Source organism: Pipistrellus kuhlii, unplaced genomic scaffold (genome assembly GCF_014108245.1).
Source record: "Pipistrellus kuhlii isolate mPipKuh1 unplaced genomic scaffold, mPipKuh1.p scaffold_m20_p_6, whole genome shotgun sequence".
NCBI lineage: Eukaryota > Metazoa > Chordata > Mammalia > Chiroptera > Vespertilionidae > Pipistrellus > Pipistrellus kuhlii.
Genome location: NW_023425562.1, coordinates 75,777,999 through 75,797,626, shown reverse-complemented (window position 1 = coordinate 75,797,626; position 19,628 = coordinate 75,777,999). Strand labels below are relative to the sequence as shown.

Sequence of the window (19,628 nt, the reverse complement as noted above, 5' to 3'; positions counted from 1 at the left end):
TCTCACAAAAGCGTCTTGCCAAGATCTAAGGGCAGAGCAATCTAGGTAGAACAGCAAGCACCAGGGCCCCGGGTGTGAGCATGCTCGGTGCTGTCTGAAGAGAGGGGAGGAGGCCTAGAGCACAGGAGAAGCCATGGGCTTCCATCATCAAGGCGTGCCCTTTCCCGGGCCAGGCAGGATCCCTGGGCCCCAGCAGGGGGCTGTGCTGGCTGGTCCGTCCAGATGGAATTCTGAAGCGCAGACCGGGGGGCACCCCGGCTTCTGCTGTGGGTAGTTGCGAGCTGACAGCCACTCACCCCGTCACCCTCTGGGATAACCGGGTTTCCCTGTGAGACAGGCCCCCGATTGTGAGGCCAGGGAGGTTAGACTTCCTCTGGGAGAGGCTGCCTCTGCTCTGCACATGGCCAGCAGAACCCAAGCCCCACGCCGAATCAGGTGGCCACTACAGAAACGGGGGGTCCCCTTGGGTCTGGAAACACAGGCTGCTGGTGGTTGTGTGGAGGGTGAGCTTGGACATTCCTCTTCTTCTGGAGGTGGGGAGCCGCCCTCTCTCCCCGAACCCCAGCCTTGGCTCTGTTGGCAGCTTTGTGAGGCACTAGCATCACCTCACCTTTTAGGAATGTGCCCCGGGCTTGGCTCGTGGTCCCAAGGGGCCAACCTGTTCTCTGCTTCTTAAGTCTCATTCCATAGGTTAACTAACGGGAGCAACACAAGTGTTCACTCACATGCTACATGGGTCATTTTGACTTCATAACTCTGCCAAGTGAGGTCTCCCAAGGACTAGTCTTTGTTGCGAGTTGCATCCAAAGAAACAGGTTTTGTTTGCCAGATGATAATTGCAAAAGAATTCCCACCTTGAAGGAGCCAGAGCCTGGCTAGGTAGGTCCGAACCAGGCTCTGCTGCTTGGTGGCTGTCCCACGTGGGTATGCGACTCAATCTCTCCCTGCCTGTGTCATCATGCGTTCGCTCAACCATCCCTCCAGGAAATTTTTACTGGCCTCCTACTACGTGCTGGACTCTGTCCTGGGTGCTGGCAGTGAGGGGGAGAGTAGAGGGTCCTTCCTGCCTTCGCCGGGCTGTTACAAGCCAGTGACAAAGGATTCTTGTACCCTGAGCTGCACTACCCTCTCTCAAAACCCAGGACCCATCACCATGGTAACGTGTGCTGTGTCTATACCAGTGTACGTGGGGGGTTCACCCTGGCCCATCTAATGCCAAGCCTTTGTGGACAGAACTGTCGATGTGCCATACATGAGATAACAGGTGTCAGCGTAGAAGGTTCCCACTAAACTTCACTTCATCATCCTGGACACACGTCCTTTAGGAACTTCGGAGATGGACCTGGCTGCCTCCCTCCTGTCCTTCCAAGCGGTGTCCCCTGCCAGGGTCTTGGGGAATAGCTCTCTGCTCCCTGCCCTCAGGCACTGCTCTCTCAGCCCCTTGACGGTGCCGTGCGGCATGTGCATTTGGAGTTCTGAGTCCTGAGGCTAATGGCGGAGGGTTTGGGGTTTGGGGGAGGATGCTGGATTAGGGCCCAGGAAGCTGCATTTGGGGATGTAGCCTGTTTGTGTGTCCTTGGAGGTTCGCTCTTGCCACCTTGTTGGCTGTAAGCTGACCTGCCCTGCCCTGCCCACCTGCCAGTCCCGTGCCCTCCTCCCGGTTAGCACCTCAGCTTCTCACTCGAAACCAGCGTCTCAGAACTGCCATGTTTACTCATCCCGAGAGCTGGGGACAGTTTGGGATGCGGTGTGGCACACTTTTCTCGTAAACTTGAGGTCTTGCTGGTAAGATGTCGTGCTGGGTGCTGGGTGCTGGGTGCTGGGTGCTGTGCAGGCCTGCTGCCTGGGCTGGCTTCCGGAGGCCTGGTTTGCAGGGTGTTGGTGACTCAGAGGGCAGCCAGTGCACCAGGCAGGCTGGCCGGGAGGGGCCCCTCTCCGCAGGATGTGAAAACACACCCGAGCGCACGGCCGACCTCAGGCCCACCCACTCCGAAAATGCAGAGCAGCGCCACGGGGAAAGTGCTTTGGTGAAGAAGGGTGGCCTGGCCGTCCAATCAACTCATCTGCTACCCAGACGTCCTCTGTGTGACGGGCTTCACACACACTCCCCGTGCGCAGAGGAGCAGCTGCTAATACGGTGTTTGTTAGCTGGGCAGTGTTGCACCGGTAGCCATTGCATCTGAGATGCTCAGTATTCTTGCCATTTCGCAGATGAGAAAACTGAGGCTCAGAAGGTCCAATGATTGGCTCACATCCCCTCAGTGCATGTGCTTTGCTTACTAGGTGCCAGACACCGTGGAAAGCACCTGCCACGTGGTGACTCATTGATTTCCTCTAACATGGCTGGCATCCTCTTTAAAATTGCCAGGGACAATAATTCCCACCTTGGCCAGGGGAGGTGCTGAGAGGGTCAGAGCTCGCCTCCACAGCAGGATGTGCCCCACTGGAAATTGGATCTCAGCAGCCTGGCTCTCAACAGTGCATTTCCCTGTGACTTTGCTCCCGCCAAGATTGGGGGAGTTCCTCACCCCTGTGCTCAGAAAGGCTGTGTTTGTGAGCTCAGTGGAGTGCAGAGAAGAGGCTGTTGGCTGGAGAAACCCATGCAGCATTTGAGGCCGAATGTGGACACAAAAGTAGGGTTGATTTTCTCACAGTTCTGGAGGCTGGACGTCTGAGATCCCGGTGCAGGCGGTCGGGTTCAGGTGAGAGGCCTTTGCATATGGACACCTTCCTGCTGTGCCCTCATCTGGCAGAGACAAAGCCAGCTCTTGGGTGCCTCTTCATAAAAGGGCACTAATCCCATCAGCAGGGCCCCATCCTTGTGGCCGGATCTAACCCTATCCCCCCTCCAAAGGCCCCATCTCCAAATACCATCACATTGGAGGTTAGGGCCTAAACAGAAATTTGGGGGACACAATTTGGTCCACAGCAGGGACTATACAGGTGAAAGGTTTGGTCAAGGGGACAAGTCAGAGTTTAGGCTCTGTCTGCATATCCCGGGAGTTACCCTGTGTCTCAGGGGCACCTGGTGTAATGTCACTCACTTAGAGTCCTTGCCGCTGGTCACTCTGGGCAGCCTCTGAATTGAGAGCAGCAAGTGTCATGCTCAGGCCTGTGAACCTCACTTGGAAAAATTTACCACGAGGCCTGTTCCCTGCTCGGACCTGGTGGGATTTCTCCTCTTGCCTGCGAGCCTGGAAGAGGTGGGCTGGGGGGTCCAGGGGAACCCCGCTTTACCTTGCTGATTCCTCACAGGCTCTTGGCCCCACAGGAAGCTGGAGGGTGCTTGGCCCTGCACTTGACCTCTCCCTCCCTCTCCCCCAGGCACGTGGGTGGGTGGGTTGGCTTCTCCAGGGTTGGGCCCCAGGGTGAGGCATTGCCAAGTACCTGTGGGGACAGGCCTGCATGCCCAGGCAGCCTGCAGGTCGGTCAGTGCTCATGCCCAAGGGCCTCGAGGGAGGCAGACGTGGCTGGAACCCGGGGAGCAGGGGAAGCGTAGGACAGCACATAGACGGATGGGCAGTGTGTGACGATCGGCATGCTGCCTCCCACGTGGCCTTAGGAAGTGTGTGGTTGTGCCTTGAGCTGGTCGGGACATACGTGGAAGGGCACAGAATGACCTGGAAGGTGAATTTATGGGAGGGTGCAGTGAGGCTGGGCTGGAAGATTCAGTCAACGTCCAGAAAACCCTTGCCACGCGTCAGCTTGTAAGGAAGGTGGTTTTCGAAGGGAAGGTCTCCTGAGCAGAGCAGGTGGGGCTGACCTCCTCCCAGAGGCCACAGGGACGTGGTGAGTGACGCTGGGGCTCGGAGGCAGCGGCTCTGGAGGGAAGCGCTTCCCGCTGCCCCAGCTCCCACCTGGCCGGCCCGCTGCCCTCCTCCGCCTCCGTGCCATCCGTCCCGCCTGAGCAGAGAGAAGTAAACTCAAATGTCAGAACACACACTCGGCCCGTTCCTCCAACCCCCAGAGAGAGAGACGGCTTCCCAACAATTAGGTATTTATTTTATCATCTCATTTTGTGGTCGCAGGCCACTCTGTGGGTTTGGATCGCTGCTGCTTTCCAGAATGGCAACTGGATGCAGTAACAAGTGCTTTTCTTTTGTTTCTGGTTAAAAAAAAAAAAAAAAAAAAAAAAAAAAAGCCCCTCTGTGCAGCACTGTGCTTGCGGCTGAGGCCTCTCGGCGGAGGTTTTGGGTCGAGGCCTGGAGCGATGGCTGGAGCACAGGAAGCAGCGGTGTGTGTGCAGAACGCGCTCCTGCCTGTGCTGCCGCCTGAGCGCCGTGCGCTGGCCTGGCCGGAGGGGTGCAGCGTCGCTGCGTGCGATCAGGAGAAATTGTGCTGAAGCGGAGAAAAGGCCCGGGCACAGGGCAGGCTTGGCTCCCGTCTGTGCTTACACAGTTGGCCAGTGCTTCCTCGCAGGGCGGTGTGGCTTGGAGAGAGTCCAAATGGTTTCTCCCTTGATCTGAGCCGCTGTGTGATTATGGAGGAAGTGGGCCGGGGAAGAGACGGTAGCATGTTCTGAACTGGTCGGGACTGGTTTTCACTGGAGGACCATCTGGCGGAGCGCACCTGAGCCGAGTCTGACCCCCATCAGCTCCCTGACACAGATGCACCCGGGCCTCTTCCCTCTAACTGCACCCGCGTCTGTGTTCTCATCGGCTGCCAGCTGCTTGTAGAATCAGTCAAGGTGGCAGGTTCTCGGGTCTGTGTTTCTTATGCTTTCATGCTGGTTATCAGTGTTGATTGATCAGGGAACCTCTTCCCACCTGTACCCCAAATTAATCCCTGAGACTCACTGGATGAGCCCAAGGGTTAGGCCTGGGGTTGGAAAAGCACAGCTTCACTCTGTAGGCCTTCAGCTTCTCGAAGCACCACAGAATGGGGCAGCAGTTCTAGAGCCAGAGGCCTCCCTCCCTGTCTCAGGGAGGGTTTGTGGTTGTCACCCAGGGGGCATACGGTACCTCAAACACGGGGGGTGGGGGCGCACGTGGAGCTGGGGCCTGATCTCGGCTCTGCAGTGCCGGGAGGCTGCTCATGGCCAAGCCGCTCCATCTTTCTCTGCCTCCGCAAGTTGACCTGAGAAATGGGCACCATCCTACCAACCCCACCTATGAGGGAGGATGGCTGGTGGTTTGGGTCTTCAGTTGACTTTTGGGTCTTAGTTGAATTAAAAGGGGCCCTTTCTCTGGCTCTGGTGGCTTTGTCTTCCCCTGAGAGACAGACAATTAAAGAGTGAAACTGCATGACTAAACAGGAAGCTGCACCCCAAAAGGCCACAGACACCGCTGACATTCTCTGCAGCAGAAGCTAGCCGCATTCGTTGGCCAATTTGAAGCTTTGTAAATTCTCTGAACTCCGGTGCAGAGGGGTGGGGAATGGAGACAGCGTAGGCTCGGCTTCATGGGGCCAGCCTCTGAGACTTCCCCCCTCAGAGACCCCGTGTACTGGCCAGCTGTGCGGAGAGCCCAGTCCCTGGGGTTCCGGAAACCTGGGATCGAATCCCTGCTCCCAGGGTGTGACCGGCCCCTGGCACCTGCTCCGTGCTGCCTGAATGGGTACATGTGGACAAAGCGAACATACCTTGGCCATGACAGCACCGTGGGGATGATTTTCTCGGAGTAACAGTGGAGCCAAACGCGCCACCTTGAGCTCCAGTGGGGTCCACCCTGCTGTGTGGCAGAGAAGGGGAGACGGGCGAGGGGCTCGTGTCGTGTGGACACCGGAGGTTTTAATTTCCCAATCTATTCTGAGGGGCAGATCCAGAAGCATGTGAATATGGAGGGGATGTGGGCTGTGACCAAAACTGGCCTGAACAACCGCAAGTAGGGAGTGCGTTTCCTATAATGGGGACAAGCAGAGCAGGGCTCTTTTCCTGGGGGGAGGGAGAGTAAGGGGGGACATGGAGGTGGGAGTGAGTCAGAGTTTGGTTTCGGTCATATTTGAGAGGCCCAGTGGGCAGTGAGGTGTCTAAATCTGAAGTTCAGGTGTGAGGTCTGGGCTAGAAGACATGGATTTGGCCGCTGTTAGGATATGGTTGATATTTTAAGGCGCTGAATGATGGGTTTCGGACAAGCCAGGGTGGAGCAGAGGTAGGGGAAGGACAGTGAGGAGCTGCGACAGGCACCTGAGATTTTGGCAAGTGGGCCTCTCTGCTTCAGGAGAGGGCCTGAGATGCCTGGGCCGTACTGAGGAGTGGGGGCGGGGAGATGGTTATTTTGTCCTGGGCTGTGGCCACCTGCGCTGAACCCCAAACCAACCTATGGGAGCCCGACCTGTGGGAGCTGAGTGCTCAGTGCCTTGACGGTGAGCTTCAGATCTCAGCGAGTGCCTCTCCTGGAGAGAACATCGGGTTTAGCTCATGACGCTAGGAATCAGGCATCTAGCAACAGCGGGATCCCTCCCTGGGGGAAATGCATCTCAAGCTCTTTCTCAGCCAGGGAGTCAAAACGGGCCCTGGCCTTCTCCTGTGGCCACTGAGAGGGGACGGAGAGAATACATGTTTGAAACCCGTAGGCATTCCACTGCCGCAGAGGGGAGTTTACTGTGGTTTTAAAATGAAGAGAAAATGTGACATAACGGAATGGTTTGTAAAGTTGACAGCTCAAGGCTCCTTTTTAAGGGCCTTCGGTGCTTTGATGGGGCAGGGCCATAAGAATAAGTTGCTTTTTAAAAAAATTGCCAACCAATGCAACAGGAAGAAAATCTGAATTCTTAGGAATTTGCATGCCCACTGAGGTGGGATCACCACTAAGAACAAAGCAGGGTCCACTTAAAGCCTGAAGAAGGGTCTCATGGGAGCAGATCCCTCATGAAATTCTGACATTCTCTGCAGCAGAAGTTAGCTGCTAAAGTTGCAACGCATTCGTTGGCCATAAAGAGCAGCACGGTGGTTTTGTCTCGCTTAAACCATCAAACCAGGACATCTCCTTAATCTGCTGCTGCACTTCCATCTCCCCACTTCTTTGCACAAAGTCCCTCATGTCAGTGATGGCTGCCCTGGTTTGGGGTTAATTCTGGCGCCAAGGTTAAGATGACACCGGATTTGAGCAGAGGGTTACGTCCTGTCCTGGGTCCCACGCGGCCCTGGTTTTAATGAGATACTCATTAAATGACTGATATGAGCATGAGTTGCAAGCATAATAGAGGTCGAAGATGACGTTGATTCTTCTTCTCAAAAATGGTTTTGCAAATCTCTTTCAGAGCTGATAGACACAAACCTTAGCTGGATACAAAACATATTATGAAACAGAATGACTGTGATCTTTGATCCGAGAAATCAAACTTAAAGGTAATTCATATCTTCTGCCTCTCCTTTTGTTTTCCAGCTGTGTTTTCCCTTAACTTGAATTAAAGAAAACTTTACAACCTGAAGTCCATCCTCACAGACACCATTTCCTGCTCTCAGAGGCTGGGCCCCTCCACTTTGTAAGGGGGGAATCCCCCTGGGGGACGCCCCTGGGATGCTCTGGGTCTGTGAGGCTGGAGCTCAAGGTTGGGGCGGGCAGGAGGGGGTGGGGCTCTGGGAATTTGCATGCTCTCCCAGGGCTCCCATCACCCTTCCCAGGGGATTGCAGCTTTGTCATGCTCCCATGTGAAAATTCTGCTACCTCTTTTTGGTTTTCGTCTACTTTGCTTGGTGGATGCACTTAGGCAGGCTCTCCGTCAGCGGTGGGACGTTCTTCGGGGGAAAAGAGAGAGGGCAGGTAGATAAGAAAACCCAGGCAACTACTCTCTTACCATGCTTGCCCTCCCCCACCCCAGTCTTCATCAGCTTAAGTGGCTGCTCGGTGTCCCCACTGAGCCCACACAGCCCCTCATTGAGCTTTAAGCTGTAGATCCACCTCAGTCGGCTTTGGGTCCTGGGCCTGCAGAGAGCCTGGCAGCTGACACTTTACGATGCAGGTGGCTCTGTGGGCGTGGTTCGTGCGGGACCCTAAGGAGGTTGCTTTACGGCTCTGTGCCTCAGCTTCCAGCTGAGACGTCACCTCGGCCCGTTCTGGTCAGACCCAGCGAGGTGCCCAGCACCTGGCAAGCGTGCACCGAAGCCAGCGCCTCAGCACTGGAGTTTCCGTGTCTCTGGACCTCTCCCGGTCACCACCGGGCTGTGTCCTTTGAATGGTCCTTGGTCAGTGGTTCATACCTCACAGGACAGACCCAGAAGGCCTCATGCCAGTGGGACTGAAAACACAGAACAGCCCTCAGATGCCATGCTTAATAGCACACACAGTGACAGCCCAGGCCCCTGCTCCCCAGAGGGTGGGACCACTTCGACGCCGCCTCCCACAGGCAGCGTGAGCTCCGAGTCAGGAGGGGCACCTTCTCAGCCGTGACCACCCAACACTGCCGACAGGCAGAGGCAGCAGTGCCACCCCCAGTGCCCATTGCTGGGTCCCCACCAGGTGCAGGCTCCCCAAGGAGGAGTCAGGATGACAAATGGAACTGCAGTGCCGAGAGGATAGCTCCTGGAGGGGTCAGAAGCGGCCCTCCCTCCCTGGTTAGAGCTTGGCAGTGCTTCTGACCCACAGTGGCCGGGGACTTGGCCTCAGAGGGAACTCCTGCTCAGACCCCACCACAGCTCACCGAGGGGTTTGTCCTTTTCCCTGAGCCTCAAACGTCTAGCCCTGTGGTCAGCAAACTGTGGCTCTCGAGCCACATGCAGCTCTTTGGCCCCTTGAGTGTGGCTCTTCCACAAAATACCACGGCCTGGGCGAGTCTATTTTGAAGAAGTGGTATTAGAAGAAGTTTTAAAAAATTGGCTCTCCAAAGAAATGTCAGTTGTTGTACTGTTGACATTTGGCTCTGTTGACTAATGAGTTTGCCAGCCACTGGTCTAGCCCCTCCAGAAAGCCACGTTCCCAGGTGTATCAGAGCAGCCGAGGGGCTGGGAGAAAACAGAGCGTTTTACTTGTGAAACCAAAGTTGCAGGAGAAGAGCCCAGGACCTTTCCACCTGCTCCTGGGGGACACGGCCTAGAGCTTGCATTTACCTCCAGAGCAGCTTTCCCCACGAGCAGCTGGAGCAAGAGGCAGAAGCACCCAGCGGGCATTTCCTGTGCCGTGTCCCACCCCCTCATCTTGCCCCATGGGTGGGTCTGGGGACCGAATCCAGCAGGGCGCTGCAGGCGGAGGGCAGCGGGCAGGCCTTTGCACCCATGTTGGCTCTCAGACTCTCCCATTTGGCCCAGAGCGTGCAGCCGCCTCAATTCCCTCCCAAGCTCGAGTGTCTTTCTGGCCACAGCCCTTGCTGCTGGCCCCAGGTTCTCGTGGGCGCTCACGTGGTCTAATCGAAGTTCAGAAAGCATGCTTGAGGTTTGGGAGAGAGGCAGGATGGGGTCTGTCCACTCCCTTCCTGTTGCTTTTTTCTCAGGGGATTAAGTTCCAAAGTCAGCAGTTCGGGGGAAAAGGCCTCGAAAGTCTCCTTGGTCCTACAGAAGAGTACGTGCGTGTGGTTTTGTGTGTGCAGCCCTGCGCAGCCATTCCCTGCAAGCCCACGTGTGAGAGCCTCGGCTCAGCTAGAGGGCTGTCGCATACATCTGTCTGGGCCTCCCAGCGCGCCAGAAAATTCCCGGGGCAGCGTGAGATACTCCCAGCAATCAATTCTGTTTTTACAAATGTAGCCCTAAATCACCCCAGAATTGCTTGATGCACAAAACCAGGAAGAGATATTGACTTCCCCACATTGCCCGCCTTCCCCCAACCCTCCAAAAGTAGGTGAAGAAAACACTGGGTTTTCCTTTTCTTCTTTGCCATTGGGAGATGCCAGTGGTCGGCAAACTCATTTGTCAACAGAGCCAATAACAACAGGACAACGATTGAAATTTCTTTTGCGAACCGAATTTTTTAAACTTAAACTTCTTCTAACGCCACTTCTTCAAAAGAGATTCGCCCAGGCCGTGGTATTTTGTGGGAGAGCCACACTCAAGGGGCCAAAAGAGCCACATGTGGCTCGAGAGCCGCAGTTTGCAGACCACTGGTATATATAAGGGGTCATTGAACTACATCGCAGGCCAAATCTGGTTCCCGGCCCATTTTGGTAAATAAAGTTTTATTGGCACACAGCTATGCCCATTTGCTCACATACTGTCTAGGGCTAGGGCTGCTCTCCTGCTCCAGCCACTGAGCTGAGGGATTAAGGGGCTATTGTCATCCCTGAAAATGTTTCTATCCGGCCCTGTACAGGAAGAGTTTAGTGACCCCTTTGATATTCTCCTTCTGTCTACAGCACATGTGTCAAACACAAGGCCCGCGGGCCAAATCCGTCCCGCCAGGCCTTGCAATGTGGCCCGCACCGCGCTGTCATCACTGCACTCCGCTGCGTTTCCATCACAATGACAGTTTATGACTGTTCAGTAAACCATTCGGCCCGCGATTTAGGCTGGATTTTAGATTTTGGCCCCTTCTCTGATTGAGTTTGACACCCCTAGTCTACAGCATATATTAGAATTCTAATTTCTTGTTGACTTGGAATACCTCTGTATATATGAATGACTTTTGGTCACCCATTGAAAACATTTGGAATTTTGAAGAGTGTGTAACTTTGATGTACTTACATCTGTCCGTCTTCTCCTTTCTGGCTTTGGCCTTAGGGTCAGGCTTAGCGATCGCCCTGCGGGGGTAGACCTGTTCCTCATCGGTGTTCTCATTACGGTGCCTCTAAGCTGATAAAAGGTCAGGGGTGCTTGTGGCCGACCCAGCACCGCTGGCCTCAATTCTGTTCTGAGAAAGTGAGGCTCAGTGACCACCTTAACCGCCCGGCTCATGACTTTCTCTGCTGGTGACTCACACAAAAGCCACTTGAGGCCTCCAGGGCTGTAAGAAGGGTGACGATTGCTGAGCTTAATAGCACGGTCTCTGTACCACCAGCCATGTAGTGTCCCTGTTTGTGAGATGAGTCCTGGGTTCTGACCCTGACCCCCTCTCCTGCTGTCTCTGTTTCCCCACCCATAAAGCAAGCATATTCTAGTACTAGGTTTGGTGTGAGAAATAATTTAGCCCTTAGAACCGTGCCTGGCACACAGTTCACCCTCAATCAGTATGAATGGATTCTCTTCTTTTGTAGGGAAAATGCTTTGTCAATCGGATGACAAAGGAAAATCAGCTTCCCTAGAAAAAGCAACCCAGGCTGCTGATATGGAGTTCTTGTGGTGGGCTAAGATACATGCAGTAGGCACCTGCTGTGTGCATGGTGCTGTCCATGGTAGTGAGGACACAGGTGACTCCAATAACCTGGCAGAGGAGAATTCAGTACAGTTGATCCTTGAACAGCATGGGTTTGAACTCTGTGGATCTACTTATCCATGGATTCTTTTCAATAGATACTGCAAATGTGTTTTTCTCTTCCTTATGATTTTCCAATATTTCCCCCTCTGGCTTAGTTTATGGGAAGAATAAAGTACATAATATAGCTTACAAATTGTGTTGACTATGTTTTTCAGTAAGGCTATTGAAGTTAATTTTGGGGAGTCAAAAGTTCCATGTGGATTTTCCACCTGCGCAGGGGGTCGCTGCTAAGCCCCGTGTTGTTCAAAGGTCAACTGTACTTGCTTCAGGAGGGAGTGAGGGCCCCGTGGTGGGGGCGTGATGGCCTGTGGGGACAGGCAGGGGGAAGCTAGGATTTGAAGAAGGGAAGAGGCTAGTTGTAGACCTGCACGTAGTCAATTTTGGAAGACATGGAGGAGAGGCTGGCCTAGGGTAGATGCTCAGAACACTCATTGATGGCATCGGCATAGGGAATGGTTCAGCGCTCAGGCCTCCGAGTCAGGCCTGGGAGCAAAGCCCGGGGTGAGCTGGGGCTATGTAACCCCTGTCTAAGTGTCATTATTCTCATTCATTAAACATGTTAGCGAGCACTTCCTATGGAAGGAGGACTGTTAGAGAGCTGGGTACGTGGGGTGGGGGTAAGAACATAAACAAAGCACCAGAGAATTCCCGGGAACCGGTCCTCAGAGGAGCCGAGGGGACCCCACAATGGGGAGGGGCACTGAGCATCACCCCCAGGGCAGGCTCCTGGAAGAGACCACCCAGAGCCCTGAATGAAGAGAGGAGGAAAAGCAGAGGCTGGGGCAGGAGCTGGGCACGACGGAGCGCAGGGCCCAGGAAGCTGGTGTGGTTGCCATGCAGGCGGGGGAGGGCGGCAGGGCCAGGTCATGGGGCTGCAGGGAAGCAGGGGGAGGCCAGGCTCGGAGCAGGGTTCTAGGAGAAGGGAGGCCTGAAGTGCAAGGACAAGTTCCGAGCAAGGGAGTGAGGCTAAGGATGCACGAATGAGGGGACAGCAGGGCTGAGAGGGGAACCCCCAGCCTCCCCAAGGACAAGAGCTGGGAAAGACAAAGGGAGGGATGCCAGGCGGACACCATGGAAGGGAGGCGAAGGGCAGTGCATCTCCCTGCCTCTCTTCCCTGCGCCAAGACAGAGTCGGGATGAAGTGGTCATGCAGACCCTCTGAGGTTTCAGGAAGAGAGGGTTCCTCTCCCGGGAGGTTTCGTGGGGTTTGGTGGGCCTTACTGCCTGGCCACCTCCTACCCCCGAGGGCGGGCCGTCGCAGTAAGTGCACCGGCTCCTGCGCGGTCCAGAGGCTGCTGGGCTTCTACCTGAGAGTGGCTCGCAGCCAGCAGGAGGGAAAGCGGCTTGTGTCCCAGCGTCCACCCCTGTCCTGGCCCCCCCCAAGCCCCAGGTCTGACCAGGGAACCGGCCTGTGGAGTGCCCTGATGCCAGCGGCTCTGCCCACCAGCTATTTTTAGAAGCCAAGGCGGTGGAAAGTTTCCGCTGAGGATCGACTCCTCTCATTTCCTAGGTTGAGAAAACAGGAAGCCCTTCAGAATCCGGGCTTTGAAAAGCTTCGCTGACCCCGCACCCCCCCCCACCCCCCTCCCCCTGGCACCCAGCTTTCTCGGGGCCTCACAAAGGCCTTGGTTCACCAGGCCCCGCAGGGCTCTCGAGGGGTGGGGCTAGGGCAGCCATTCGCCATTGGTGCCTGGGGTAGGGCTCCCAGAATTCCCCTGGTACCTGGCCCATAGTAGGTGCCTAATGGATGCTGGTTAGCTGAATCTGTCCATTCATCCTCTGAGTGCCCACTCACGGATCCCCTTCCACACTGGAAATGCTTGCTATTCTAACATACATTTGCAGGCACTAACATACATGTGTCATATTCAGATATGAACATGCATGTCACATACATACGTACTTCTCTACAAACCAATACCTGCTAGACACTGGCCACTGAGGTAACTGTCAGTTGCATCATCGCATCCAAGCTCCTCAACAACCTTAGAAGGTAACATTTTTATATAAAGTTTACAGATGGGGAAACTGAGGCACAAAGTACTTCCATCACTCAGGCAGGGTTCAGCAAATGGGGAGTGGCAGAGGCAAGACGTGCTCTCGGCAGGCATCCCTCTGAAGAACAGCGAGCTGTGCCAGACTGGCTGCTGGTGCGAAAGAAAGCATGAGCCCAGCGTGCACCACACAGTGCGGGGGTATCGCTAACCATCGCAGCCACCGGCGACAGAACCCCCTTCCCCAGGCAGGTGCAAGGAGTTTGTACGTCCATCGCGCCTTGCATTCACCCCAAAGGGCACTCACTGTTATGATCCCTACTTTGCAGAGGAGAAAACCGAGGCACAGGGAGGTAAAGTCACATGGCAGCCAGTTTTGTGAGGGAGCCTCGCCTCGCCTGACCTGTCCAGCTCTAAAGCAGTTTACTCGCGCCCTCCTCTTATTTCGGGGGTTGCAAACTCATCCGGGCAGGGGTCTTCCTGGGAAAGGCACTCCGGACCTAGGAGGACCCAGCTTGAACAGGGAGAGACTGTGAGCAAATCTCCACAGTGAACCCTGACTTCGAATTGTCGGTCTCTAACTGTAGGCAAGGCTACGATGAGAAGAGAAATAGGAGGCGGCGGTGGGAAGGAGGCAGCGTCAGAACAAGGAGAGGGAGGTCCATGTCCCTTTGAGGGGACCGCTCAACTGCCAACCCGAAGGTGTGCACACCCCTTGGGGCAGGCGCACACCCTGTGTCGGTCGCGTTGATGGCAGGGTCTTCTTTCCAAGGATGTAAAAGGGAGCTTTTCACAAGGGCCACTGTTCTAAGACCTCATTACCTGGATTCTAGGAACCAGCGTCCTCGATAAGTGGCCCAAACGGGAGAGGAGAGAGCTGGTGCCTGTGTCCTGGAGAGAGAGGCCACCTTCTACCTGAGAAGACTTGCCATGTGGGGCGGGTTCCTGGTTGTGCTGAAATAGAGATGTTTAATGGGGCCAGTGCACGAAATTCGTGCACGGGGGTTTTGTCCCTCAACCCAGCCTGCACCCTCTCCAATCTGGGACCCCTCAAGGGATGTCCAACTGCCCCTTTAGGCCCAATCCTAAACGGGCAGTTGGACATCCCTCTCACAATCCAGGACTGCTGGCTCCCAACTGCTCGCCTGCCTGCCTTCCTGATTGCCCCTCACTGCTTCTGCCTGCCAGCCTGATCACCCCCTATCCACTCCCCTTCCAGCCTGTTTGCCCCTAACTGCCCTCCCCTGCAGGCCTGGTTTCCCCCCCACCCCCCGAACTGCTCTCCCCTACAGGCCTGAGTCCCTCCCAACTGCCCTCCCCTGCTGGCCTGATTGCCCACAACTGCCCTCCCTTGCAGGCCTGGTCCCTCCCAACTGCTCTTCCCTGCTGGCCATCTTGTGGAGGCCATCTTGTGTGTTGAGTGATGGTCAATTTGCATATTACTCTTTTATTAAATAGTATTAGTGGCCAGTCTTTGTCTGTGGTGTCCCCCCACCACCCTTTTAAAGGCCTCTTTTGGGAGCTGTACATGCTGTGGGTCAAGGAAATGTGTTTCAGCCATGTAATAGGTATTTTCTGGATGTCATAACAATAGAAGGAGTTTGGTATGCAATAGAGAGCCTGCAGTGCATTAAATACAAATATGAACAAGGTCCAGTGCTTGAGCATCAACCTATGGTTCGATTCCCAGTCAGGGCACATGGCTGGGGTGCAGGTTTGATCCCAAGTGTGAGGCATGCAGGAGGCAGCCGATCAATGATTTTCTCTCATTATTAATGTTTCTATTGCTCTCTCCCTCTCCCTTCCTCTCTGAAATCAATAAAAATATTTTTTAAAAGACAAAAATTAAAAGTCAGAAGGAGAGAAACTTACGGAAAACCTGCTACAAGGGCCAGCTCCATTTCTGCCGTGATTTTTTTTTAAAAGTTACCATTTAGACAACTTTCCCCAACAAATCCATAGGAAGGCATTTCTTATGCTAAAAACTCAAACATGTTACTGCAGAGAACAAAAATGTGGGGTTTTTTTTTTTTGTTTTTTTAAAAAGCCGATTGTTTTTGGCTTTAGAAAGTGACTGTGATCTGTGTTTTTGGTGCCTCTCACTCACCCTCACTCTCTCTCTTTTCTTTTGTAGTTAACGAAATCATCAGGAAGGAGTTTTCAGGACCGCCCACCAGAAATCAGACGTAGAAGCAGTCATTAGCAAGACACCTTCGAACCCGTCCCCTCGGAGCCCTCCTCGCCCCTCCCGTCTTCCTGGCGGGCCCTGCCTGCCCGGAGTCCCAGCGGGCAGCGCTCTTCCTGGCAGACAGCCGCCTCGTCAGGAGCTCGCCACCTCTCTCTGCAAACACAGCGAGGACCCTCTGCCTTTTGATATATATTTTCTGTCTTAAATCCCAAAGAGCATCTCGGTGGACTTTAATGGTGTCCCGTCCAAACCTAAGTGCCTGCTGAACAAAACCAAATTCTGATCAAGACAGCACGCCGGGCCACACCTGAGAGCCGGTGACGAGCTCATGGCATGGCTGGTGGGGGACGGAAGACGCGGCCCTGTGGTTAAACCCCCGTCTCTGCTCATGTCCCCAGCCCGCACCTCCCGGGGGACAGGAGTTCCCAAACCGAGCGGGCAAAGGAATGCAGCCCAAGAGTCCAGCTCGCAGGCTGAGGGATCGGAGAAGCCAGCCGTCATCCTTCGGGCCACCGGGGCGTGCCCCGGTGGGGCCACGGCTAACACTTATTCCTAAATTCTCATCCAGAAGCAAAACTGGCCTGGCCCCTGCAAGATCCCCTGTTAGAACTTCTTGGAGTTAAGTTAGGACACGTATGCTTTTTCCCTGCTTCATATGGCCGGCCACGGTGGCTGGAGGTGGACCCGCCCTGGCCAGCAGCTCCCACTCCACAGCGCGGCCTAGTACTCGCTGCAGAGTGAGCGCCCTGGCTGCAGCCACGGCCTAAAGGCTCTGCGACGTTCCCGCGTGCTTTCTTCCCAACAGCCAGAGTGCTCTCCCGGCAAGGCGTTCAGAGAATCCCACGCATGAGCATTGCAATTTCAGAAGGAATGGCACAGGGCAAAAGCAATTCCCCGACTCCCCCGCCCCCCCCCCCCCCAAAAAAAAAAAAAAGCACAGGCATTTTTGCACAGGCATTTTTGTGAAGTGGTTGTGAAGAGGCAATTGGCAGGCCTGAGGGTTCCCCTGAGTGGGCACCCCCAGCAGGGAAAAGGGGCCGAGTTCCCTCTTTCTGGCCTAGACTCTAAGTGGGACACTCCAGCTCAGGATCTGGCCCTAAAGGTCATTGGTTATTTTAACTGGAACCTATTGAAAGGCCTGCTCGGCCCCAAAGACCTTTCTGCACAGCTGCCTCCTCCAGCACAGGGCTCCCCTAGCTATGTGTGTCCCCGCCCCCTCGCTTTTCTCCACTGAGCACATCCAGGGTCCCCCAGAACCTCCCTCCTTCGGTGCAATTTTGCCAACAAAACTCTCAAAGTTCTTGGCAGGTGAGTTTTTGTCGCAAAGATGTGTTTTGTTTGCATTTACTGCAGACACCCCTAGCCTTTCAGCGGCTTCCCTGGCAGTGAGTGTATGCCTGGCGCTCTGGGAGAGGCCGTGCCTTCAGAGATTTCTGAGCACGTCTGCTGGATGGAGGGACTCACTGCAGTGGAGAGTCCCTGTGGGCTTTCTGAGTGCTGGCTTTCCCATCAGGGTTGCTCAGAGGTCAAACCTCCCTGAGAGCCGGGCCAAGGGTGCAGGACTTGGTGTGTTCGGTGCCCCGGAGAGAGGACAGAATGCCCAGGGTGGGCCTTTGCACTCTCCTGTCTATGACCTTTTGCTCAAAATGACCTTTCACCCCAATGACAGAGGCCCACGCCCCCGTCCACCCAAGCACAAAGTTTAGCAGAAATCCTTTTAGACAGACAGAATGCCCGTAAGAAGGCAACCACTGCCAAAAGCTTCGGGGATGCAGAATTCTTCCCAATAGACAGATCCTTCCACAAGCAGCTCTACCCAAAGACCTTTCTCTCCAGCATCACCGACTTCCCCGGGGAAGAGCTCATGGGTGCAGCGAGGGACGCGCTCCCGCTGACCTGGCCAGGAGCCACTTCTTTTGCACATGAGGAAATTTGGCCTTTCCTCGGCTCTCTGAATGTTTCACCCAAGTGCCTTCCTGCCATTGTAGCAAAGCCGCTCGCTCGGCTTCCCTGTGCATGAGGTGCAAAAAGGACTAATGCATTTTCCATCCTTCTCCTAACCATGTTAGTGACAAGGGCCTCCTGTGAGTTCTGACCCCTGTATATACGTGTGTGTGTGTGTGTGTGTGTGTGTGTGTGTGTGTGTGTGTGTGTGAGAGAGAGAGAGAGAGAGAGAGAGAGAGAGAGAGAGAGAGAGAGAAACTCTCTTTTTCTAAGACATCTTAGCTGGATATTATAGGAAGCATTTCCATAACACAACGATCCCAAAAAAAGCAAAGGAGAGAGAAGCAAGGACGTTCATTTTGAGACACAAATAGGCATGCAATCATGCTGTGAGGAACTGACAGCTGTGGAGAAAGTTCTGTCCGTCACAGACGCCGGAGGAAATTTTGCCAAGAGGAATTGCTCACGAACTGTCTTCAGGATGGGAAGAGGCCAGCAGGTCCTCTAGGAGGAGCAGAAGGCGGAGACGTCTACATGGTGAAGGTGTGTGTGTGTGGCATGTGTGCTGGAAGGACCTCAGTTAGGTGGAGGTGTGCACCTGCCTCTTCCATGGTCAGTGGGACAGGTAGCACTTCCGGCGGAAACCTGCAGTGTTGCTGAATGTAGTCTATCTCCGACGTTTGCCATCTACCCGCATTGTAGAAAAATTCTGCTGCTTGGTAATATATAATAGCGATCCAAAATCATATGTTATTAAATTTTATTTTCTTATCTGTATTTTTATGCTTTTTATCTGTCCTCAACATAGTGCACCCCAGTTGGAATTAGAAGAATATTTATAAATGGTCAGAAGTCTTTTTCCAGTATATCTTTTAACATCTATGTTGATCCCTGTCCCCCCCTCCCCCCAAGAGAAATGATGTATTCTTGAAAAGGTGTTAAATCATTCCAGGAAAAAAGACAAAACCCCACCTCAGAGCCTGTCAGTCACCTGTCTCCCAGACAGAAGCATCTCCGGAGAAAGGGGGAGTGGCTCTGTGGCAGAAGGAACCACGGATCTTGCTTGAGACCAATGTTGCCTGACTTCAGCTCTGAGCCTCGATCTTGTCACCGAGAACTGTCCTGTCAAGTGTTTCGATCCCTCAGTAAGTAGATGGTCTAAAACACCTGCCTGCACTGTAATGGGATTCCAGAAGCATCCGTGTTCACAGAAATGTAAGCGCAACCTAATGTTTACAGAGCTGACTGAATCCTGGTAGATACCCCACTCACGTGATGCAGAGGGCGGGCACTCGGAGTTTCCCAGCGCAGACACGGCCCCTGATGAATGCCTTGGTTCCTCCTAAGAGCTGGGAAGCCCTGGAGAGCTTTTCCTGCTGCCATCCTTCTGGAAAGCAGCCTCGGCCGAGGTGGCGGCCGTCCCGTTGACAGATCGGAAGCCGGTGCGTTCCGATTGTCACTCTGGACGAAAGCGAGGCAGGATTTGTTTATTTTCGTGTCAACAGACACTTCCCAAGTGCTTCCTGTTGTTCAATGTTGAAAGAATGTCCGGGACCCCATTCACAACTGCTCGCTTCTTGTTTACAGTAAGCATAGGATAGTGACATTCTTGGCAAGCAGGGGTATCAGCTTTCCTGAACTTACATTCTTGGAAGGACAGCACTCTAGCAGGCACCCGACAGGCCTTAACCTGGTGTCTTCCGAGCGTGAGACTTGGGCATCCAGGCTCACGGAACCCCACCAGCCGATGCCCGTGTTTTCCTGCATCCCAGCTACATATGAAAGCAAAAAGGAAGCTGGGATGGCAAGCATCTATCCCCGTCTCCCCACTGCTTTCCCAAGTGCCCCAAGCTATAGCCAACATCAATGTCTTAACTCAGTTTGTTCACGAACAAACTTCTCTGGTGCTGGCGAGCTAGAGGCGCTCTCTGAACAAGCCCCTCCAGAGCGGGACGGGGTGCTGGTGCTGGGAGGAAGGCCGAACACTGCCTCTGTCAGGGTTTGCATGAACTGGATGCAAATGATGCTGCTTCCAGGAGAGGAGGGCTTCCAGCATTCTGATTGGCTGTGGTTGGAGGAGCTTAGCATCCGGAACACATCACCAGGCCCTAGGCCCTCAGTTACCCCCTCGCCTCTGCTGCCCTCGGAGGGGAGAGAGTGCTGAGAGGGTCCTCGTGCGTTCCTCGCGATCCCAGTCTCTCCGGCCGGTGCCGCTGGGAGGCG

At 54.5% G+C, this 19,628-nt stretch overlaps 1 protein-coding gene across 7 annotated transcripts in view; it reads left to right on the top strand.

Moving 5' to 3' along the window:
• NFATC2 (nuclear factor of activated T cells 2) overlaps positions 1–19,293 on the top strand; it is a 152,049-nt gene extending 132,756 nt beyond the window's left edge. For 4 of the 7 annotated variants that reach the window (XM_036418799.2, XM_036418801.2, XM_045574368.1 and 1 more), the window contains exons 10-11: positions 15,408–17,613; positions 17,651–19,293. In XM_036418799.2, the coding sequence (XP_036274692.1) occupies positions 15,408–15,463 (56 nt within the window). In that variant the 3' untranslated portion in view covers positions 15,464–17,613; positions 17,651–19,293. Of the gene's footprint in view, positions 1–7,200; positions 7,289–15,407; positions 17,614–17,650 lie in introns of all 7 variants that reach the window. The other 3 variants (XM_036418800.2, XM_036418798.2, XM_036418797.2) reach the window with 2 other exon arrangements.
• Positions 19,294–19,628: the final 335 nt, after the last annotated feature.